This window comes from Temnothorax longispinosus, chromosome 7 (assembly GCF_030848805.1).
Source record: "Temnothorax longispinosus isolate EJ_2023e chromosome 7, Tlon_JGU_v1, whole genome shotgun sequence".
Taxonomy (NCBI): Eukaryota; Metazoa; Arthropoda; class Insecta; order Hymenoptera; family Formicidae; genus Temnothorax; species Temnothorax longispinosus.
This window is the reverse complement of record NC_092364.1, coordinates 8,172,636-8,198,559: the sequence shown is the minus strand read 5'-3', so window position 1 is coordinate 8,198,559 and position 25,924 is coordinate 8,172,636. Positions and strand designations below refer to the sequence as shown.

The following is a 25,924-nucleotide window of genomic DNA, read 5'->3' as shown; positions in this document are numbered from 1 at the left end:
TAAATTTATTTTAGGCGATTTATAATTTGTGTGAAATTAAATTCGGGGTAGAGTTTCCCTTATGATCTTAGGTGCTGTATAACACCAAAAATATTCGAAGAAAGAAATATATATACACATTGATACATGTTATAAAATTTATATATGTATCAAATCAAAATGCATGACATGTGAAATTTTAAAATAGAATTCTGTCTTAAAGTCTGATGCGAATTATAGATAATTGTGTAAAATGGGCTTACCTGTTGTTTATAGGATTGATTTTAATTCCGATTTGTGAGAAATAAGATAATGACGAGATGTATAGATATAACGCTAGACCTGTAGTACATGTGTCAGGCACACAGCACGTAGGTGCTACCATCATTATGGATGACATTAGCTGCACCGTCCGTGGCATTAATGAATTAATCCAGATAATATCACCATTATATGGGCTCATCGCATATGATTTAATTAGCCTGGTACATTGCCGACAAATAATGATAGTTACATCGATTACTTCTAGCTTAATAATTTCGTAGTGTCGAATGAACGCTCACTCTTTAGTTTATTACTTTTATGCTAGATTACACGAGTTTTCTCTTTAAAAACAAATTTTCTTTAACTTCTTTAAATTAATCTTATATAGATTTACCTATATTTAATAATTAAATTTAGAATTAAAGTATTTTGACTGCATCAAAATTTTGCATTATTTGCTTGAGTTTGGTTGTGTAAAATTTAATTAATTGAATATTACGAGAATAATAATGGATATAATAATTTGCAAGAATAAGTTGCAAGAATGATGAAAATTTAGTATTCAGGTTTCGTGCAAGGTCCTTAACTTGTAACGAGTTTTAACAATCATATATAATACCGATATTAAACAGCTGTTAAATGTCGAATAAATGCTGTACCACTTTAGAACAATTTATCGCACGTCTCATATTGTTTCGATAAGAAATTACTGTTACATAATTAGAGAATAATGGACGAGCTACTTTTCACAAGCATTTTATCTATGGATAATTAATGATTATTTAATTATCTATAATAGATAATAATTAATTAAAAAGTATACATTGTTTTAGAACTGTCAAAATTTTATATTATGCACAAGTGTAGAAATTTATATCTCTTTTAATAACGCGTCTATTTTTATCTATATATTAAATTTAAATATATTAAATTTAAAAATAACTGCAAAAAGTTGTTCCAAAATAATTTTGCAATGAGTTTATCAGAGCATATATTATATTAATGTTAGATATTTGAAATGTATATAATAATAAAAATATATTAATATATGTATGTATACTGCTTAATAAAATAAATAATTCAAATACGTAATAAGAAATGTCTAACGAGGAGACTTACGGAAGTGTAACTCACCGATTTTAATGAAACTTGGCATACTTGTAGAACATTGAAAAATAATCGACACGTATTTTTTTATTTCGGCAATGGTGCGAGTTTAAGGGGAGGTAACCGTTCAGAGGCCCAAAAAATGCATGAATTTCAGGAATTTTTTTTTATATAAAATAAATGAATTTGAAAAAAACTTTTAAGGGGTTTTATTCTTGTACTGTTACATAAGAAATTATTATTTTTTCATGTGAAAATAACGGCTCTTGTTTCCACGCCATGAAGCCACAAACGACGTGAGTTTATGCGCGCGAAGCGCTCCACAGCCTTGCCAATTAATCTGAAACAAAAAACACAAAAAATTTATTAAACTAGACTAAATTTGGGGGCCTTAAGGTTTTCCGATTTTTAAAAAACCCCCGAAAAACAAAATGGCAGCTATTTGAAAAAAAAACCCATTTAACGGAAACAATGGTTTTTTTTTAAATGGCTGCCATTTTGTTTTCCGAAGGTTTTTTAAAAATCGGAAAACCATAAGGCCCCCCAAATTTAGTCTAGTTTAATAAATTTTTTGTGTATGGAGCGCTTCGCGCGCATAAACTCACGTCGTTTGTAGCTTCATGGCGTGGAAGCAAGAGCCGTTATTTTGACATAAAAAAATAATAATTTCTTATGTAACAGTACAAAAATAAAACCCCTTAAAAGTTTTTTTCAAATTCATTTATTTCATATAAAAAAAAATTCCTAAAATTCATGCATTTTTTGGGCCTCTGAACGGTTACCTCCTCTTAAACTCGCACCATTGCCGAAATAAAAAAATACGTGTCGATTATTTTTTGATGTTTTACAAGTATGCCAAGTTTCATTAAAATCGGTGAGTTACACTTCCGTAAGTCTCCTCGTAAGAAACACTTATTGTTAAAAAAATATTAAAATAGAAAATATGAATATATTTTTACGACTATATCTTAGGGAAATTGAGTTAAATAAAATTTATTATAGCTTTATTTCTGTACATTTATTCAAACATTTATGAAATATTTAGCCATTGAATAATGTGAGCATTTACATGAAGAGAGAGAATTAATAATAATTAAAACGCAATAATAAACGATTAATTTGAATAAGAATGAAATGGTGAATGAATAATTATATCTATACATAATGATTTGCTTAGTCATATTGAATATAAATTCATATTAAATGTATGACGTACCTACAATTAATATTTAACAATGTAGAAATTTAGCAAATTTGAGTTGTTTTTTTGAATTTATCTTTGCGTACCAACGTTTAAATAATTTTTTTTACACAATATACAATTAGTATAATCCCGCGCTATATTAATTGCAGTATGTGTATATTTTAATACTGCAATTAGAATAAATTATAAAAAAATATTTAAAAAAGTTATTTTTGAGGCTTTTAAATTATAAATTGAAATAACACGTAAAAAACGCAACGCTATTTTAACATTACGCGAGTAGTTTATTCTTTATTTTGTTGATTTACAACTTTTCTCTATTTACAATGCTTGACGTGTAATTCTTTAGAAGCAATTTTGCATTAAGGGACGCACATCCGCGGAAGGACTAATCTTCGAAATTGAGTTTTTCATTCCTTTATATAAAGCTCTTTTCCGCTGGATATTCTTTTATTCATCATGCTTATCTGTTCATTGTACTTTGTGCTCTTATTATAAAAAGCGATCCCAGTGCGTCCGCCGTAGATTCTTTGTACAACAATTACGATTTATTTGTAATTTCTAAAAAAGAAGACTATTATTATGTTGTCAGGATTTTAACGAGTTTTTTTCTACGTGATTAATTAAATATGATGCATTATCATAATTTGCTTCAAATCCAAAGATACTGCAGCTTATCAAATTTATTTCATTGTGTCGATCGTATTATCGAATAGCTCTTTCAGAAGTCAAGGAAAAAAACCATTTCTTTTCAAAGTTACCATTCTTTGTTTGTAACAATTTGCGCGTTTTCTAATTGATTCGTATTTTAAATACGAATTTTATAAAGCTAAAGCTATGTAGAGCTACTTTGCACTTGGTTTAAGTTTCAGTTTTAGAGCCATTACACGAGGTTTCTGCAACAATGCGCGCGTAAATAAATGCTCGTATAGTAGACAGCAAACTATTTGCTTAAACTCGAAATTCCAGCAGCAGTGGTTCGTAATGGCGAGTTCTTGAACGCATGACGTAGCGGGTTAAATGCGGATTCGCAACAAAGAGCAGATCTTTCTTATAGCACCGATAACGTATCACGTCGCAGCCGCATAGTCGATATCCATTTAATTAAGCTACTATATGGTGCTCGCGTTTATTTCGTCGCAACGCGGTAAGTAGCCAGTTCTTGAATTTCGTCATGAGCTCGAAAAAGTTAATTAAAACGAACAAATGAATGAATGAAAAACAAATTCGAAAATGGATCGACGGTCACGTGATCAGCAAATTTGAAAAAATTATGAGGTTAAGCTAATCGCTGCGGTGTTTCGCGTTTTGATTCAAGAGAAATAAACGCTTTTACACGCGTTACGTTATGTGCAATCTCGATTTGTCAATTGTTTGGGAGATAATATTCAATATTTTAAAAAATTTAATTTTTTTTTTCAAAAAAATAGTAAGTTTGACTGTAAATGCAATCAACTTTTATGTTACAGGTATCTTTTATTTTAAAATAAAATATTTTGTCAAAAATTTGAAAGTAATATAAATAAAGTAATATTGTATAATTATAATAATAATGTATAATTATCTATTACGTGAATTTCCTATTTTAATATAGAATTAGAATATGGAATTAGAATGTGGAATTCATTTACATTTAGCTGTGATAAATGCAACTACTATCCTGCCTGTTTCAAATACTGCATATGTAATAGTTTTGTTATCGCGGATTAACATTTTGTAGCATTTTAATATTTTTTCTGAAGAAAGTGGTTTACAAAGTTCTAGATATATTTCTGAAATTTCTATGCAATTATTCATGGAACCTTCGTTGAGCTTTTGCTGAGCTTTCGTCTCGAGCGTATTAATCATTTTTAAAATTTCCTACGGTTGGAATGCGCCTATCCGGATTTTCTCAAGCTTTTTCTCACGTATACTTTGCAACGCTGTTTGAATTTCGATCTCCTTTACAAAAAGATAAAATTGTATATATACAAAATATAAATAATGAAAACATTTGACGATTTAATATTCTTAAAAGTAAGAGTTTGGGATGTGTTGTATTATGAAAAGGTTTTTTAGCTTGATTAATATTTTTATTAGAATGTTTGATCTTTTGTTATCCCACTGACAGTTTATATAAAAAAAATTTATGAGTTAATTATTAATTAATGATAAATTATAATTCAGAAAGATTTAATCTTTAACGCGTTTACTTCTAAAAAATTGTTCAGATGATGCTATCGCAAAACAAATGTTCCGAATATGATCTGAGCCAGAATGTTGAAATTCCTTTCATATCTCGACATTTTAACAGTTATAAGCGTTTTGACAGCATCTCTGATCGCGTTGGAAACTACCAGCTTTAAATTTTAATGAATTATGGATGCTGGAAGTGCCAGGGGCAGATAAAGTAAATTTTATTATTGAGTAACCGATCAAATATCGTATATATTTTCTACAAACAAAAAGTTAAATTAGAGCGTAATATGAGTATTGACAACGCGTTTTCAATTTCACAAATATCGGGATTGAGTAAACAATTGTAATAAAATATAAAGTGTATTCTTACAACATTGTTATATTTTATTGATTTTTTCTTCATAAACAACATTATTTAATTTTACTTTATAATGTGCTACAGTATAAGATAATGCAAAACAAAAATATACTTCTTATAGGTATTATTTTCTGTCATTTACATTTCAAAATTTAAAAAAAAACCGGGAGAAGGGGAGGAGAGAGAGAGAGAGAGAGGAAGATAAAATTACACCCTGTATAACTCATTGAAGAAAACCCTTGAGAGGTTACAAATTTTTTCAAACTCTGCTGTATTCAATTAATCAAAAATATAAAAATGTAATATCAGATTCTTCTCAAAAATTACTTTGAATTTTATAGAATAATTAAAAGTAAAAATAAGATAGTAAATATTAAATTGAAAATAATTAAAAATTTATTTTTTGCTAATTATTAAATTTTAATTTTTTTACAATTGTAAAAAATTTCTTCGACTAACTATTAATTTTTAAAATAATTATAAACTTTTTTTATTCATTACTTATTATTTAAGAAAAAAAATTTTTATTTTCTTAATTAAGGATTTTTAAAAAATTTACATTTTATTAATTAATACCTAATTTTTTTAAAAATTAACAATGTCTTTTTGATAATTATTAATTTTTTAAAAAATTAGTAACATTTTTTGGCTTATTATTAACTTTGACAACATTTGAATAGGGGAGACCAGGGCTCGTTGGCACAGTTTTCACAATTTCGGCATTTTAGTTCTTAAACAACTAATTTTCATGATTAAACAGTATATACTAATATGATAGAGAGAACCTTTCTCTACACTTTCATGCCAGGAACGCTCCTGTATACCGTATAATTTCCTTGTAATAAATGAAATACAAACATGCTGCATTGTAGTCAACTTGCCCCGATTGTAGGGTATGTTGGCTATGCGACAAAAGTCCATGTTAAATTAACTAAAACGTAATAGAAACACCAAACGAGTAACAGATATGTACTTAACCTGATAAAAATTGCATTTTTTAAAGTTATTTTGATCAATAAATATCATATTAATGATCAATAAATAGCAAAATGCTGTTGCAGAAAAACAATTGTAAACTATTTTAGATGTAGCTTTCTTCAATATAAAAATATTAATATAAATAATGTATCTAGATTCTATATTAGCATTGTAGGTATATAGCAAATCACATATCCACACAGGTCTCACGCGCGCCGCAACAAGTCAAGCTAAGCGTGCCTTGATATGAGCCAACATACCCCATCCCTACATACGTTTGATTTCAGTCATTTTATTACAATAAATTATTGTTGTTCCTCAAAATAACATGTCGTATAGTAACAGAACCTTTTCTTTTAACTAATAATACGTCACTTTAATTTACTTCTCAAGCTGAAGAACATTAATACAATGTTATATAAAAAGTATGTTATATATAAAAGAGATATTTTATTATAACTTTCCCACTGTTTTTTTCGCTATAAATAAAAGGAACGCATTGCCAACTTTCCCTTTGTGCCAATGAGCCCCCGTTTCCCCTAATAAATAAGCGGATAATTTTCAATTCTTTATTACTTAATAATAATAATAATTGAAAGCATTGCCAAAAATAGCATTTTTGCCGAACCGTGTTCAGAATATAAGATAATAATTATTTTTATTTTATATGTTAATTATTTTTTATTAGATGGACAAAGTTGCGAGCTAAGCTAACGCGATTAATCAAGACGGTAGCATCGAGAATTTATTTTTGTATATCCAAGATTCAACTTTTTGTCAAAAGCTGATTTAAATAATACACGTAATTTATTGTAAGGAAAATGAAATTTAGAAACTTATGCAGATATATTTATGTTACGTACAATAAATTACATTACTACGATTAATTACATATGGTATCCTGTATATAAAAGTATATTGTTTATTTTCACAAATTTAAACATGCTTTAATGATTTAACGGGAATTGTTGTCATGCATCATTGGTGAACCAAGCTACGTTCAATCGCGGGTTCTGCAAATTACAAACGAAATAGCAATTCTTAGAAATTGTTTTATATCAAATGCGTGATATAAAAATTTGTTTTCACCATATTTATTCCGTAATTATATCAATATTTTCTAAGCTTTATTTTTTTATAGTAAATAAGTTATTTTATATTACAGTTATGACTTACATAGGTACACAATAAATGTCATAACAAACTGTTTCTTTAAAAATTTATATTTTTAGGAGTGTTAATATATAGTTGATAAATTAATTAAATGTACTACAAATTACAAATTAACTTATTACATTAAAACTGATTATGTTGCACTGAACAATAAAACGGCATGTAACATGCTACCTGCCAGCTCGAGCCACGACGCCCTAATAATTACCTCTTTTAAGCTAGCAGGACCAAATGGGCAGAATCAAACCGGACCTATCGGAATATTTAGTACTTTTTTTGTACTAATTTGTACCACTAGTAACAATTTTGTACCTCGTGCCGTTTCGGAGAAAATCGTGTCGCTGCTACCTTAGAATTAAGCTAGAAAGACCACAAGAAAAAAAAATAAAAAAAAAATTTTAAATACAGAAATTTGAAGGACTGAATTTGTACTAATTTGTACCATACAAATAAACTTAATATATTTATCCCTTCTGCTTCAAACAGCCCCTAATAGAACTCAGTCCTCTTAGTCTCAAGAGTAAAGTACTCTTTCTAATCAGCAGAATCAATCGCTACTTGTAGACTCTATTCAGTATAATTTGTACTACGAAAATATAACTTTTCAGATTTTGTACCCCAGCCGTTTGATAAAAAACTACCCCCGATACCTAACAGTCTCAAGAGTAAAGTACTCTTTCTCATCAGCAGAATCAATCGCTAGTTGTAGACTCGATTTAGGATAATTTGTACCGCGAAAATATAAAGTTTCAGATTTTGTACCCCAGCCGTTTGATAAAAAACTACCTCCGATACCTAACAGTCTCAAGAGTAAAGTACTCTTTCTCATCAGCAGAATCAATCGCTAGTTGTAGACTCGATTCAGGATAATTTGTACCGCAAAAATATAAAGTTTCAGATTTTGTACCCCAGCCGTTTGATAAAAAACTACCCCCGATACCTAACAGTCTCAAGAGTAAAGTACTCTTTCTCATCAGCAGAATCAATCGGTAGTTGTAGACTCGATTTAGGATAATTTGTACTGCAAAAATATAAAGTTTCAGATTTTGTACCCCAGCCGTTTGATAAAAAACTACCCCCGATCCCTAACAGTCTCAAGAGTAGAGTACTCTTTCTTATCAGCAGAATCAATCACTACTCGTAGAATTGATTCAGGATAATTTGTACCGCGAAAATATAAAGTTTCAGATTTTGTACCCCAGCCGTTTGTCGGAAAACTATCCTCGATTCCTAACAGTCTCAAGAGTATAGTACCTTTGGTCGAGAACAAAATCAATCGCTATTTGCGTACTGGATGCGAAATAATTTATACCATTGAAATATAAAATATATAGTTATTTTGTACCGGTGCCGTTTTTTTTTTAATTATTTAGTAATAAATTAAAATCTGATTTTTGTTACGATTCAACATATAAAAAGATATCGAAGTAAACTGTACATATTTGCATGTATACGAGTGTGTGCGCGTATATGTGCATGAAACGGAAAACCTCATATCGTTGTACAGTTAACCAGTACGTCAACTTTTCAATAAAATTGTAACAGTTAATGATTATGGGAATGTAAAAACAGGTTGACATATTTATATTCATTGCAAATTATATTTGTTAAAAGTAAACATGTATATAAGTGTAACACAGTTTCTTTACAACGATATGAGGTTTTCCGTTTCATGCACATATACGCGCACACACTTGTATACATGCAAATACGTACAGTTTACTTCGATATCTTTTTATATGTTGAATCGTAACAAAAATCAGATTTTAATTTATTACTAAATAATTAAAAAAAAAACGGCACCGGTACAAAATAACTATATATTTTATATTTCAATGGTATAAATTATTTCGCATCCAGTACGCAAATAGCGATTGATTTTGTTCGCGACCAAAGGTACTATACTCTTGAGACTGTTAGGAATCGAGGATAGTTTTCCGACAAACGGCTGGGGTACAAAATCTGAAACTTTATATTTTCGCGGTACAAATTATCCTGAATCGATTCTACGAGTAGTGATTGATTCTGCTGATAAGAAAGAGTACTCTACTCTTGAGACTGTTAGGAATCGGGGGTAGTTTTTTATCAAACGGCTGGGGTACAAAATCTGAAACTTTATATTTTTGCAGTACAAATTATCCTAAATCGAGTCTACAACTACCGATTGATTCTGCTGATGAGAAAGAGTACTTTACTCTTGAGACTGTTAGGTATCGGGGGTAGTTTTTTATCAAACGGCTGGGGTACAAAATCTGAAACTTTATATTTTTGCGGTACAAATTATCCTGAATCGAGTCTACAACTAGCGATTGATTCTGCTGATGAGAAAGAGTACTTTACTCTTGAGACTGTTAGGTATCGGAGGTAGTTTTTTATCAAACGGCTGGGGTACAAAATCTGAAACTTTATATTTTCGCGGTACAAATTATCCTGAATCGATTCTACGAGTAGTGATTGATTCTGCTAATAAGAAAGAGTACTCTACTCTTGAGACTGTTAGGAATCGGGGGTAGTTTTTTATCAAACGGCTGAGGTACAAAATCTGAAACTTTATATTTTTGCAGTACAAATTATCCTAAATCGAGTCTACAACTACCGATTGATTCTGCTGATGAGAAAGAGTACTTTACTCTTGAGACTGTTAGGTATCGGGGGTAGTTTTTTATCAAACGGCTGGGGTACAAAATCTGAAACTTTATATTTTCGCGGTACAAATTATCCTGAATCAATTCTACGAGTAGTGATTGATTCTGCTGATGAGAAAGAGTACTTTACTCTTGAGACTGTTAGGTATCGGGGGTAGTTTTTTATCAAACGGCTGGGGTACAAAATCTGAAACTTTATATTTTCGCGGTACAAATTATCCTAAATCGAGTCTACAACTAGCGATTGATTCTGCTGATGAGAAAGAGTACTTTACTCTTGAGACTGTTAGGTATCGGGGGTAGTTTTTTATCAAACGGCTAGGGGTACAAAATCTGAAAAGTTATATTTTTGCGGTACAAATTATACTGAATAGGGTCTACAAGTAGCGATTGATTCTGCTGATTAGAAAGAGTACTTTACTCTTGAGACTAAGAGGACTGAGTTCTATTAGGGGCTGTTTGAAGCAGAAGGGATAAATATATTAAGTTTATTTGTATGGTACAAATTAGTACAAATTCAGTCCTTCAAATTTCTGTATTTAAAATCCTTTTTTAATTTTTTTTTCTTGTGATCTTTCTAGCTTAATTCTAAGGTAGCAGCGACACGATTTTCTCCGAAACGGTACGAGGTACAAAATTGTTACTAGTGGTACAAATTAGTACAAAAAAGTACTAAATATTCCGATAGGTCCGGTTTGATTCTGCCCATTTGGTCCTGCTAGCTTAAAAGAGGTCTAATAATTGCAATGTACTTTTGATATAACAAATTGCCCGACGGATAAGCAGACTCAAGGACTGATCATTTGCGGTCAATAAACTTCTAACACTTTGTAAAATAATTTTAATCTAACATATTCTCTACTTTTGAATTGAAAATTATACGTGCGATATGCGCTGCGTTCCGTGAACTAGATTTGACGATGGTATGTTATCGTGAACTCGGAATTTTTAATTGATTAGCGAGTTACACTCGCCTTCGGCTCGCGCGTCCACTCCGCACTCGTGTCCAATTCTCAACATTCCGCACTTGTTACACAAATAACTATTACCTTACATGTTAATTAGTTTTTATTAAATAAACAAAATTCGAGTTATGCTAACGCGATTGATGAAGAGATAACATACATTTATGTATATCTACAATTCGATCTCTTTATCAAGGTCTGATCTCAGTAATATGTAGTAATAGTCCATTATGTAAGAAAGATAAAATTTAGAAACTTATGTAGATATTACACAAAATTACACTACTACGATTATTTATATGATATTTTGTATATAAAAGGTATATTGTTTATTTTGACAAATTTAAACATGCTTTGATGATCCAACGGGAATTGTCGTTATGCATTACTCCGAATCGAGCTACGTTCAATCGCGGGTTCTGCAAATAACAAACGAAATAAATAATTTTTTAGAAATTGTCTTATATCAAATGGGTGGTATAGAAATTTGTTTTCATCATATTTATTCCATAAATAATTCAATATTTCCTAAACGTTATACCTTTATAGTAAATAAGTTATTTTATATTACAGTTACTAATGACTTACCTTGTAAAAAAGAAAGTTAAAAGGTTAGACAACCTTGACAACAGCAAAAAATAGACCTTTTTTGAAGTTAAATATTTAAAAAATAAAAAACTGAGTATTTAAAACATTGGCACATAATTCTATATTCTTTTATAGTTACTTAAAAAAAATTATTAAAAATATTAATAATAACGGGAGTTATTGGTAGTAAAGGGAAACAGTTCTTCTGGAATAACCAAAAATAATGTAAAACAAAATAACAAATGGATTTATAATCTAGAAAAGTGTCTAAAATGTATTAAAAGCAACATTTAAAAAAAATTTTTTTAATTTTATTGAAGAAAAAATGTAATTTTGCACTTTTCTTGCAATTATAATACTTTTTATTTTTTCAAAGAATTTTTTTTTAAATTCTATTTTTGACACATTTTAGATATTGGTTTCAACAACATGTAAAAATTTTTGAAAGAAATTGTTTGAGCCGTTTTCGAGATTTTATGAGCACCACCAGCTACTGAACTCCTTTCCTTCATTACAAATAACACCTGTTATTATTAACATGCACCTTTAACTCTAAATATTTAAAACTTTAGCACATAATTCTATATTCTTTTATGGTTATTTTAAAAAAATCATTAAAGATATTAATAATAACGATAATTATTGTCATACAGGGAATAGTAGTTCCGGATTGTTGTTAAAAAATATGTATGATACAGAACCCGAAATGTGCTTGAGGAACAAAAATATTGTAATTTTTGGTCGCGATAAGGAATATACATCGAGGCTATACTGGCCCTATAATAATTAAAAAAAATAGTAATACTTTTTGGTCTATTATTAACTTTGACGACATTAATAATAAACAAGCGGATAATTTTCAATTCTTTATTACTTAATAATAATTATAAAAGCATTACCTAAAATAGCATATTTATACCGATCCTTGTTCAGAATATGAGGAAATAATTATCTTTATCTTATGTGCTAATTATTTTATATTAAATAAACAAAGTGCAAGCTATATGCTAACGCGATTAATCAAGGAGGTGGCATCGTGAATTCATTTCTGCGTATATCCAAGATTCAATTCATGTAGGTAGTTTAAGAATATTATTTTCTCAACGTTAAAATCGAACTTTTTATCTCTTAAGGAATCAGGTTTAGTATGGCTTTTACAATTCCATTTGACCCAATCTTCTGTTAATTTGAAATACTTTGTTTCCCAAGCAGTCATTTCCCGCACGGTAGGTGATAAAGGTATATCATGGAACCAAGCGTTCCATGTAATATTACCTAATATCTGAAAGCAAAGCGGAAGTCATTATTTTTAGATGCAAAAAATCTGAATATTAGTGAAACTGTAGTTTGTATAAAAAAGATGTTACCTCCTTTTCGTCGGAAAAATATTGATACAAGTAGTTTATCCAATCTTGAGTGTTTATACTTTTGAATGCAAATTCGTGAAAATAAGACTTAAGAAACAGTTCGAATACTGAGGATCCCCCTAATATTTCCTCTAGATGATCTAAAAGCATACATCCCGTTTCGTAAGGTATATATTCAGTAGCTTTATGGGGCAATAAACACGTCAAATTGGGTAATAAGCACTTTAGCATGTGAGGATGCTCCATTCCTTGGATCTATAATACAATTTCAGAAGATAATACAGTAAGAATGTAAGAATAGTGTGTGTGTGTGTGTGTGTGTGTGTGTGTGCGTGCGTGCGTGCGTGCGTGTGTGTGTGTGTGTGTGTGTGTGTGTGTGTGTGTGTGTGTGTGTGTGTTGTGTATACAATGTAAAATATTGTTATTTGGTAACATTATTTATTATTTCATTTCTATGATTTAATCAATGTTAATACCATACCATATTGTTCAAGTCATTTTGTTCTTTCCTCTCAAGAAAAGACTTGATGTCTTTAATCTGCATCAATAATTTACTTTTAATTTTCCTGCTAATAAAAATGCTGAAACTCTTATTCAACCACAAATGCTCATAATTGGAACATGTAACATAATTTCCTGCCCAGCTCTGTGAGATGTTGCGAGCGAGTGAACTGATAGAAGTAAGATCTCCGCCAAGTAGAGTTGGTGAAATAAATATCACGCGTGGACATTCTATTTTCAGATGAGCGACATTTGGTGGAAGCACGCATATGTCGTACCTCTCTACAAATATAATTTTGCATGTATTAACAAAAAAAATAACATTAACTAAAATAGTAGAGTTTTGATAAGGCGCAAAGGTAAAATTTATTATATGTTTTTTAAATAAATTAGTATCAACGTATTTAGTTGTTATTTTACCCCAAGGATAAGGTCCACACAAACTCTTGGCAATCTCCAACATTCTTTCAATCGTATTAATACCTGTATTAATAAGAAATGTATCGGGAGGTTCGTCAATAAATTTTTTCTCGATAAACATATTTGATTTTTCATTAAGATATCTTATCTGTAGTGAGCCCACAGCAATAATCACCGCATAAGATGGGACTGGATCTATTTGACGGAATTCATGTACCTCTAGCTCCGGTCCCACGCGGTCTACTGCTTGCAAAAGTGCAGACATAAGAACCGTAAAATGTTTTGGTACCAAAATCTATAATATGAAATATACGTCAATAAAAATTAAATAGATATTTTTTTTTTTTTACAAAAGTATTCCATTTTTTCGTGAAATTTTACTACTTTTGTCAATAGTATCAATAATGATCAATTGTACATAATTGTTTTTATATAAATGAATAAATGCGGAATACATACAAATATTACTCTGATTAAATTCTTACCTTGGCAGTGTATGTAAATTTGACGGATGGGGTGTCCTGGCAGGGAAACCATGCTCTAGCGTATATTAGCTGAAAAAAATACAGATTTTTATATAATCTGTAAAATCTGTAAAAATTTTACCTTTGCGTCTTAATGTGGAAAAATGTCTTTGTTTACCTTGTTGTTAGACAGTAAAAAGGGATGTGTACCATTGGCAGTTTGTGCAGATGTTAACCAATATAATGCAGGAGAATCTGAGCTTGTTTTATATTCAATTTCGATTTTACATCTGAAAACATAGTGTTATTGGTATACTCAAACTTTACAGCAATAAATATTAGTAATTGTATTTCTCTAAAAATATATTATATAATTACTCATTGTTAGAATTGCAAGTAGTATCGACAGTTGGTGGTAACTCTACATAAAATGAGCTTCCAAAAATGTGATGGATTCCAACATGATAATCTAAATCTGTTCCATCAATATTTGTGACACGTGATATAATAAGCCCATAGTTATCTAAGAACTAATTATTCGATATTACATTTTAATAATTAATTAAAGTTTTTTCCTGATATGAAATGACATTTCTACTCACTATCCCACTAATTGAAGATTTCTTTTTTATAGTCAATATCGCTTTTCCTTTAAGAACTTTTTGCTTAAAATCCACAATCAGTTCTAAATGGATATCGGTTACACGTGCTTGTTCTAATATCAAAAAGATACGGAAATTAAAACATATAAGTAATAGGTATAAATATGTAAGTATAATGAGTAAGTACATGACAAAGTGTAGTGATATGTTGTACTGAAAATTATTACAGTAATTGCATGTGATATTATCTGTAAAATATAAACAATTGTCAGACTTCTATACTAAATACAATATATTTTATACGTTTAAGGAGATTTATAGAATTTATAGTTGTCAATTTATTAAAACTGTAAGAGTATATTTTAATTTTGAAAACTATAAATTATTAAATTATTAAACAGCTAAGGATATGTGGAGCAGTTTCGTCTTTAAACATCTAATAATTTCCGCAAATATTCCTTATTCTGTTTCTTTAAAAAGAAAATAAATAATAATCTTAAAGTTTTATATATTATGTTTATGTAGCTAATTAGATAATTGAAATACCTGGTTTCGCAAAAGTGTGTGGATCTTCAGTAGATCCTGAGAAATCCATTTTAGTAGATCTTAAAATATTCATTGTAAGATAAGTCACGTTATACAGCCTCTCCAAGTAACTTGCTCCAAGTAATCTTATGTCTGAACTGGTCGCACAAAGTTACAGTGCTACTTTTAACTTCTATCCGTTTTACTTTGTTTGATAATATATTTTGTTTATTATAATGTGGGACAGTCAAAGTGACTGTGGTTCTTCGTGCATAAACGTATTTGAATTAAATAAGTTTAGTAAATTACATAGTTGTACATTGCAAAACTCGTTTATTTTAATTACATGTAAAGATTATACTTTACAAGTAAATATAGTCTTAAAAAATCTTCTTTTTCGTCTGATTACTTGAACGGCACTTCTGAACGCAACGCAACGCAACGCGACGAACTGTTACGATTCGCATTTATTTAAATCATTGACGATGTGACATAGAAAACTAACGCCCTGGATAGTACCCAAGGTACTAAGTTTTTACTTGAGCCTCCAATTTATGTGCGAAAATTTGTACTAAAGTGAAAATTAACAAGTCATGTAATCAATCAAATTAGATAATTAGGTATTACCACGTCCTGTTCGTATTAGAGGGGGAAGGGGTTATAATTTGCGAAAAGTCACGTGATATCATGGTGTTCTAAAAAATAAGCACTGGGCTTTAAAAAATATACTAAAATTGATTGAAAAACTATATTTAGCTATCGTCAAATTGATATCATATTATAAAATTCATTTTTATTATGTAAGGACACACATATAGAATGATATTGGATGCATGAAAATTCCACAAAAAGAATTTATACTTTTCGTGAAGAATTCCCGTTTATTAAGAATAAATATCATTAAAAAATTGTTTGTTTAAAAATCTATAGTTTTAGGAGTGTTAATATATATATAGTTGATAAATTAATTAAATGTACTATTAATCAAATTACAAATTAACTTATTACATTAAAACTGATCGTGTTGCACTGAACAACAAAACGGCATGTAACATGCTACCTGCCGGCTCGAGTCACGATACCCTAATAATTGCAATGTACTTTTAATAGCAAATTGCTCGACGGATAAGCAGACCCAAGGACAACTTTGATCACTTGCAGTCAATAAACTTCTAACACTTTGTAAAATAAATTTTAATCTAACATGAATCTACTTTTGAATTAAAAATTATACAATATGCGCTGCGTTCCGTGAATTCGGTTTGACGATGGTAGGTATGTGATAGCAGGTGAGCGCAGGAAGGACAATAACGTATAACACGTCGTATTACAATAGCACACGTTTATTAGCACCTCGTGCTCAGTACGTGATACGAGGCACGACTGACTTGATACAGAGAGGAAAACCCGCGCATAAAGATCTATCCAGACAAACTTGCATAAGTGCATAACCATATGCATAAAGAAACGGATTGGTCTATTTCCTTATGCACATATGCATATGGACCAATCAATTTTCTTATGCTTATGTTTACGGGCTTATGCAAGTTTGTGTGGATATAGCTTTATAGATGTGGCGCCTCTAGTGAGGTACCCCCCTGGTGGGCCAGAGAGTGACACCCTGATTGGCGATCCAATCATGGATCGCCAATGGAAACCGGGCATGCGGATTGCCAACAGTATGTTATCGAGAACTTGGAATTTCTAATTGATTATATAGCGATCGAGTTACAGTCAGACGGCCGAAAAAATTAAAGCGCTTAGTAAGATTAATTCTAATTGAATACCGCAAGTGATTAACGATTGCACGAAATATTCGTAATGAAATAATATGTAATTTCCATTTAAGATCTAATAAATAAGAGTTGCGTGAAATATCGCTTCGCGAAACAGATATAATTACTGATAGTTAATTAATTAATTGAGTAGACTAATGCCAGTGGCTAATGGTCTACACAAACTGATCATGTTTTCTTGTACAATAAAATGATGAATAACACGCTGCATGAATGTTCGAGTTGTGTCACTCGGCTGAGTGCAATGCACTTTTGATACAACAGTTTATCCACGGTCTTAAATTCGATTTCGTATTACGTACACGGTTGTTCAGTTTTATTCCGTGCTACATCCATAATGTGTTATTGCGTCATAATCCATTGTAAAAATAATTTTAAAATTGAAATTATTTAATAGCGTGGAAGAAATAAATAGAATCAATAAGAGATCGAGCGTGCATAGTTTTAAGTCCTTTACATGTAATGTCCAAGATACAGATATGGAGACTATATAAAATTATAAAGAAGTGGAATATTTTTTATTGATACTTTTGTAAATGTTACACATATTTCCTTTCCAAAAGTAACAACGGCGCGTTAGCTTTGATACCTCTGTAGTGGTGTATCGTTACGTGTTGGTAAGTAAGATCGTCGCGCTATTCGTGCTATTATTCACAAGCTACTGTTGTATTAGCGTTTAGTGCCACCGACATTCGCTTACCAACATGTTATTTTCCTTCGGTAATTTCTTGTCATTAATTTCGTGAATGTCAGTCCGCTTGATAACTTAATATTTATGATTGACGTTTGTACATGTGTCAAAACCATAGCAGTTTGTTCAAGCAGGCACTTATACATATATAGTGCGAATTATTCATTAGAAGCGAGGACTGAAACAATAGAAATATAAGTAAAAAATTAGAAATTATTATTCCGCAGTGATATCTACGGTCACTAATAATCTCTCAAATTTATAAAATTATTAAACAAATGTGACATTATACGTAGCAACGAGTACAAGGAAAAGTACTATTTTTTTAAAACAAATTATGCAATACAGGGTGTTTGAAAAAAGGGTAAAATATATTAAGAAGATTTAGTATGCCCAAAAACAAATCGAAACGTCTTAATAAACATGGTTTCTTAAATGAATTGTTTGCGAATAAATCCGGGTTGGCGAATGCGGTCTTAGTTAATAAGTTCGGTTGCACTACGGTTTTGAATAATTATGGTTTTAAGTCAAGTTTTCGATTGATCTATTTTTTATGTTTTTTTCATGTAAAATGTTTTAAATATAATATACTTGCGAAGAAAGTTATTTTTGGATTTAATTACATGTTATAATTTATTTAATTGCATAATTTAATTTTGACAAATTAAGCCACAAAACGAATAATTTCACGCAGATGTTTTTAGCAATTAAAATCTAGCGAACGACAATTATTAATAGGATTATCAGAATCCGTGAGGGATAAGCTGTTGCGAAAGTGACAATGAAAATTGATTTGCTATATCATCATTTATAGATATTACAAATTAAAAAGTAGACACACCCACACCACACTATATTTATATTACTTACACAAAATTACATATTACTACAATTAGTTATATAATATTTTGTATATAAAAGTATATTGTTTATTTTCACAAATTTAGACATGTTTTGACGATCCAATTGAGAGTTGTCGTCATGCATCACTGCGAGCCAAACTACATTCAAGCGTGGGCTCTGCAAATCACAAACAAAATAAATAACTTGTCCTAAATTATCTTATATAAAATGCTTTGTATAGAAACTTGTTTCCATCATATTTATTCCATAAAAAATTCAACTTTTTAAAACTTTTTTTCTGTATAATAAATAAATTATTTTATATTACAGTTATTGATGACTTATTTTGTCACAAAGAAACTTAAGTTAATTATTAATTAGGTAATTATCAATTTAGATGTAGAATTTTGTCCAATTTTTTCTAGGTTTCATATACAACATCTTCTCTTTATTTTTCTTGTACGTTTCGATCGCTGCTGAACGCATTTCAGTCCACTCGTACAAAGATTCAAATATAGGACATGCATAATTTGGCGAATAATTCTGAATGGCAAAGTCCGAAACTGAGCTAATTTTATATGCCCATCGAACTTTAATGCATAATAGCAGAAAAAAGAAACCTGTAAATACGTGCCTTTTAACAAATTAAAATTAATCTGAAATTAAAATATTACACGTCTTATGACTTTTCTACCTTTTTTAAGTGCACCAGTTACCGTGTTTTAGCATTAAACGATTTTCTAAATTGAAAAGAAATGTAATAAAAGAGATCCCAAGAAATTTGATTCTGCTCGGTCGTTCGAATGAAGCTCCTAACACTTTCTCTAGATGAAATAAGAGTGTATATCCTAACTCGTAAGGCACATTTTCAATAGTTTCATGGGGCAATAAACCTGTAAAATTGGGTAACAAGCACTTTAGCAAGTCAGAATTTTTTAGTTTTTGGATCTATAATATAATTTGAGAAGAATGCGGTAAAAATGCAAGAATTTGTGTGTATACAATGTTGTTATTGGTAACATTATTTATTACTCCATTTCTTTGACCTAATCAAAGTTAATACTTTACCATATTTCTCAGGTTATTTAATCCTTCCCTTTCAAAAAAAGACTTTATGTTTTCAATCTGCGTAAATGTATGTAACTTTTATTGCGATTCTCCGTAGGGTTTACAATCTACTACAAAATTGGCGTTTTTTTAAAGGGACGTACCCAACCTTTTACATAATATTCAATCTGCGTAAATAATAATTGTCAAAAAACTTGGCGCTGCTAGACCTCAAAATTAGGTCAGCCTGGTGTGTATGTGCGAGCGAGTGGGTGTGGGCGATGTGTGTGTGTGTGTGTGTGTGTGTGTGTGTGTGTGTGTGTGTGTATGACGGTGAATAATGCGACTTATTACTAAGTATAGGATAAGTTAGGATAAGTTTAGATTTTTAAAGCGATTAGAATTAAGTATAGAATAAGTATAGAATAAGTAATATCTACATTTGTAAAAGGTCTCTCTCTCTCTCTCTCTCTCTCTCTCTCTCTCTCTCTCTCTCTAGCAGCGCCAAGTTTTTTGACAAGAAAAATTTATGTATTTTAATAAAATATTTTTATTTTTTGTACTGTTACCTCTGTAATTCTTTGCGATGCGATTAAATCTTTTAAAATACATATATAAACTTTGTATTTAAATACCTTGTATTCCCTTGTTGGGTTTAAATATTTTAATAAAATATTTGTATTTTGTACTGTTACCTCTGTGTAATTCTTCATGATTCAATTTTTTATTCTAATCGAAGAAAAGCAGTAGTAATATTATACCTCGAAAAAACCTAAGTAACAAGTGGTAGACGTAATCTTTGTATCTCAAAAAATATATGTTCTCTGTAATTGGCGCTGTAATTTAAAAAGAGATATCATTTCTTTTTTGTAATTGTAATAATAGATCACTTGAAGCGCGACTCATTTTTTGATAAGGTAACGTAATTTTGTGATGTGTATCACTTGAGTAATAATTTTTTGGAAATAAAAATAATACTGCTTAAGTTTTTTCGAGATTTTTGGAGATACAAAGATTACGTCCACCACTTGTTACTTAGGTTTTTTCGAGGTATAATACTACTACTTTGTTTTTTTTTTCGAGGTGAAGATACTACTGTTTAGGTTTTTTCGAGATTTTTCAAGATACAAAGATTTCGTCTACCACTTGTTACTTAGATTTTTTTAAGGTATAATACTACCACTGTTTTTTTTTTTCGAGGTAACAACATATCACACTACTATGCGTGTACTTGGCGCCTTTCTTTACCTTTTTTTTAAAAAAGGTAATTTTGTACAGATATCACGCCTTTTTGTAGTATTACGCATTGTATAAACAATATGTACAGGGTGTTATTTCGAGGTATAATACTACCACTTTGTTTTTTTCGAGGTAACAACATAATACATATATACTACTATGCGTGTACTTGGCGCATTTTTTTACCATTTTTTTGAAAAAGGTAATTTTGTACGGATATCACGCCTTTTTGTAGTGTCATATAAGACGTCGGCGTTAGAAGTAGATAGAAGAAGAAGTATCTTAATAAAAAATCATGCGTGTGGTCGCCACGCGCGTTAGAAGTGAAACTTCTGAAGGCAAGGCTTTGCCATAACTTTTCTGAAATTAATACAAAAACAATGCAACGGAATTAGTCACTCCAAGCCGCCCGCAACTCGAAAATATAGTGTTATACGCAGTTCTCACTATATCCGTCTTGCCAGTGCCGTACGCCTAATCGAATTTTCGTGACGCGTTTTTGAGTCGCAAAATCGAATTTACTTACCAATCCAAAAGGAGTTTCACTTTGTACGCCTGTTGGTCGAATTTTCGTGACACTATTTCGTGACGTTTTTTCGTGTCGCACAATCGAACTTACTACCGTACCAATTAAAGAAGTTTCATTTCGTACGCCAATTGGTCGAAAATTTTTGTTACACTTTTCGTGTCGCATAATCGAACTTACTACCGTGCCAGAAGAGAACCGTCTCGCCAACGCCGTACGCCTATTGGTCAAATTTTCGTTACACTTTTCGTGTCGCACAATCGAACTTACTACCGTACCAAAGAAGTTTAATTTCGTACGCCTATTGGTCGAATTTTCGTTACACTTTTCGTGTCGCATAATCGAACTTACTACCGTGCCAAAAGAAGAACCGTCTCGCCAACGCCGTACGCCTATTGGTCGAATTTTTGTTACATTTCCGTGTCGCACAATCGAACTTACTACCGTACCAAAGAAGTTTCATTTCGTACGCCTATTGGTCGAATTTTCGTTACACTTTCCGTGTCGCACAATCGAACTTACTACCGTACCAAAGAAGTTTCATTTCGTACGCCTATTGGTCGAATTTTCGTTACACTTTCCGTGTCGCACAATCGAACTTACTACCGTACCAAAGAAGTTTCATTTTGTACGCCTATTGGTCGAATTTTCGTTACACTTTCCGTGTCGCATAATCGAACTTACTACCGTGCCAGAAGAAGAACCGTCTCGCCAACGCCGTACGCCGATTGGGTCAAATTTTCGTTACACTTTTTGTGTCGCACAATCGAACTTACTACCGTACCAAAGAAGTTTCATTTCGTACGCCTATTAGGCTGAGTTTCCACTGAGCGCGTCACGCGTCGCGTCGTCACAAGTTAACCAATCCAAACATCCCATTTCATTACATTCTTGTGACGGAATCGAAATGGGATGTTTTGATTGGATGACGCGACGCGTGACGCGCTCAGTGGAAACTCAGCCTTAGTCGAATTTTTGTTACACTTTCCGTGTCGCACAATCGAACTTACTACCGTACCAAAGAAGTTTCATTTCGTACGCCTATTGGTCGAATTTTCGTTACACTTTCCGTGTCGCACAATCGAACTTACTACCGTACCAAAGAAGTTTCATTTCGTACGCCTATTGGTCGAATTTTCGTTACACTTTCCGTGTCGCATAATCGAATTTACTACCGTGCCAGAAGAAGAACCGTCTCGCCAACGCCGTATGCCTATTGGTCAAATTTTCGTTACACTTTTCGTGTCACACAATCGAACTTACTACCGTACCAAAGAAGTTTCATTTCGTACGCCTATTGGTCGAATTTTCGTTACACTTCCCGTGTCGCACAATCGAACTTACTACCGTACTAAAGAAGTTTAATTTCGTACGTCTATTGGTCGAATTTTCGTTACACTTTTCGTGTCGCATAATCGAACTTACTACCGTGCCAGAAGAAGAACCGTCTCGCCAACGCCGTACGCCTATTGGTCGAATTTTCGTCACATTTTCCGTGTCGCACAATCGAACTTACTACCGTACCAAAGAAGTTTCATTTCGTACGCCTATTGGTCGAATTTTCGTTACATTTTCCGTGTCGCACAATCGAACTTACTACCGTACCAAAGAAGTTTCATTTCGTACGCCTATTGGTCGAATTTTCGTTACACTTTCCGTGTCGCACAATCGAACTTACTACCGTACCAAAGAAGTTTCATTTCGTACGCCTATTGGTCGAATTTTCGTTACACTTTCCGTGTCGCATAATCGAACTTACTACCGTGCCAGAAGAAGAACCATCTCGCCAACGCCGTACGCCTATTGGTCAAATTTTCGTTACACTATTTGTGTCGCACAATCGAACTTACTACCGTACAAAGAAGTTTCACTTCCGTTACACTTTTTCGTGTTGCGAATCGAATTCACTACCGTGCCTAAAGAAGTTTCACTTCAAAAATTTTCACATTTGGACTTTGCGTCGCAATATCTCCGCTCGTAGGGCACGGAGCGGGATATTATAAGAAAAACTCCCCCCCCCCCTAATTGGACCCCAAGCTATCGATCAAGCCTACTTAGAACTTGATCCGTTCACTCGTTATTGAGATCTCAACATCTCGGGTACTCGCAACCCGTCGCGTCGCGTAAAAGAGTCACGGTCGGTCTCGCTCCGCGTGTACTTGGCGCGAGACACTACCGTGTCTCTTGATTCTGCCGCTAGGGAATTTTTAAGTCGATTCTTATGAATCAAGCTTGAATTCGATGTCTAGGTGTCCCAGGTTGCCGATGACGAGGTCCACATAGTGCGCTTCATAGTTTTTTGTATCCAGGTGTATTAATACCTTGAATTCGATGTCCACGTGTTCCAGGTTGTCGATGATGGGTTCCAGATAGTGCGCTCCATAGTTTTCGGTGTTCAGGTGTAATAATACGTTGAATTTGATGTCTAGGTGTCCCACGTTGCCGATGATGAGGTCCACATAGTGCGCTCCGTAGTTTTCGGTGTCTACGTGTATTAATACCTCGAATTTGATATCTACGTGTCCTACGTTCAGATTTAAAGTTATTAATACATCTAGACACCAAAAACTACGAAGCGCACTATGTGGACCTCGTCATCGGCAATCTGGGACACGTGGACATCGAATTTGAGGTATTATTACATGTAGACACCGAAAACTACGGAGGGCGCTATCTGGACCTCGTCATCAGCAACCTGGGACACCTAGACATCAATTTCAAGGTATTAATACACGTAGACACCGAAAACTACGGAGCGCACTATGTGGACCTTATCATCGGCAACCTGGGACACCTAGACATCGAATTCAACGTACGATTACACCTAGACACCAAAAACTATGAAGCGCACAATTTGGATCCCGTCATCGGAAACCTGGGACACGTGGACATCGAATTTAAGATATTAATACACGTAGATACCGAAAACTACGGAGCGCACTATGTGGACCTCGTCATCGGCAACCTGGGACACCTAGACATCGAATTCAACGTACGATTACACCTAGACACCGAAAACTATGAAGCGCACTATCTGGATCCCGTCATCGGCAACCTGGGACACGTGGACATCGAATTCAAGGTATTAATACACGTAAACACCGAAAACTACGGAGCGCACTATGTGGACCTCGTCATCGGCAACCTGGGACACCTAGACATCGAATTCAACGTACGATTACACCTGGACACCGAAAACTATGAAGCGCACTATCTGGATCCCGTCATCGGCAACCTGGGACACGTGGACATCGAATTCAAGGTATTAATACACGTAGACACCGAAAACTACGGAGCGCACTATGTGGACCTCGTCATCGGCAACCTGGGACACCTAGACATCGAATTCAACGTACGATTACACCTGGACACCGAAAACTATGAAGCGCACTATCTGGATCCCGTCATCGGCAACCTGGGACACGTGGACATCGAATTCAAGGTATTAATATACGTAAACACCGAAAACTACGGAGCGCACTATGTGGACCTCGTCATCGGCAACCTGGGACACATAGACATCGAATTCAACGTACGATTACACCTGGACATCGAAAACTATGAAGCGCACTATTTGGATCCCGTCATCGGCAACCTGGGACACGTGGACATCGAATTCAAGGTATTAATACACATAGACACCGAAAACTACGGAGCGCACTATGTGGACCTCGTCATCGGCAACCTGGGACACGTAGACATCGAATTCAACGTATTATTACACCTGGACACCGAAAACTATGAAGCGCACTATCTGGACCTCGTCATCGGCAACCTGAGATGCCTAGACATCGAATTCAAGCTTGATTCATAAGAATCGACTTAAAAATTCCCTAGCGGCACTTTCTGCCAAAAGCGTAGAGAACTTTCTTTTCCGACAGCGGTGGTAATACGATGTAAGGATACGAAATCTCTCCAGATAAACATGAAGCAATTGACTCAATATATATTATATAAGTATGTACCTAATTTACCTAAATAGAAATCTTTCTCCTGACCGATAAGTCTATCGACCTAATTTCGAAATACGCGCGCGATATTGAAACTGGCGATACCTGCGCCGCCAGCGTCGAAAAAGTGAAAGTGACGTTTCTCTAATAATCATAATAATATTGAGATGAGAGCGGTCGACGTAGACGACGACGTATCTTAATAAAAAATTTTCACATTTGGACTTTGCGTCGCAATATCTCCGCTCGTAGGGCACGTAGCGGAATATTATAAGAGAAACCCCCCCCTAATTGGACCCCAAGCTGTCGATCAAGCCTACTTAGAACTTGATCCGTTCACTCGTTATCGAGATCTCAACATCTCGAGTGCTCGCAACCCGTCGCGTCGCGTAAAAGAGTCACGGTCGGTCTCGCTCCGCGTGTACTTGGCGCGAGACACTACCGTGTCTCTTGATTTACTTTTAATTTTTCTGCTAATAAAAATGCTGAAACTCTTATTCAACCACAAATGCTC

General features: G+C 32.8%; 2 protein-coding genes across 8 annotated transcripts in view; one reads left to right on the top strand and one right to left on the bottom strand.

Moving 5' to 3' along the window:
- The window catches only part of LOC139816883 (venom dipeptidyl peptidase 4), a 509,974-nt gene that overhangs the window by 93,363 nt on the left and 390,687 nt on the right, over positions 1–25,924 (top strand). The gene's annotated exons all lie outside the window — the stretch shown is intronic.
- LOC139816778 (leukotriene A-4 hydrolase-like) lies at positions 12,399–19,251 on the bottom strand. Its single transcript, XM_071784517.1, has 7 exons — positions 15,340–19,251; positions 14,794–14,906; positions 14,570–14,721; positions 14,213–14,481; positions 13,288–14,022; positions 12,807–12,946; positions 12,399–12,721 (listed from the first exon to the last, which is right to left on the bottom strand). The coding sequence occupies exons 1-4, from the start codon at positions 15,410–15,412 to the stop codon at positions 14,343–14,345; spliced, it is 477 nt and encodes a 158-aa protein (XP_071640618.1). The 5' UTR covers positions 15,413–19,251; the 3' UTR covers positions 12,399–12,721; positions 12,807–12,946; positions 13,288–14,022; positions 14,213–14,342.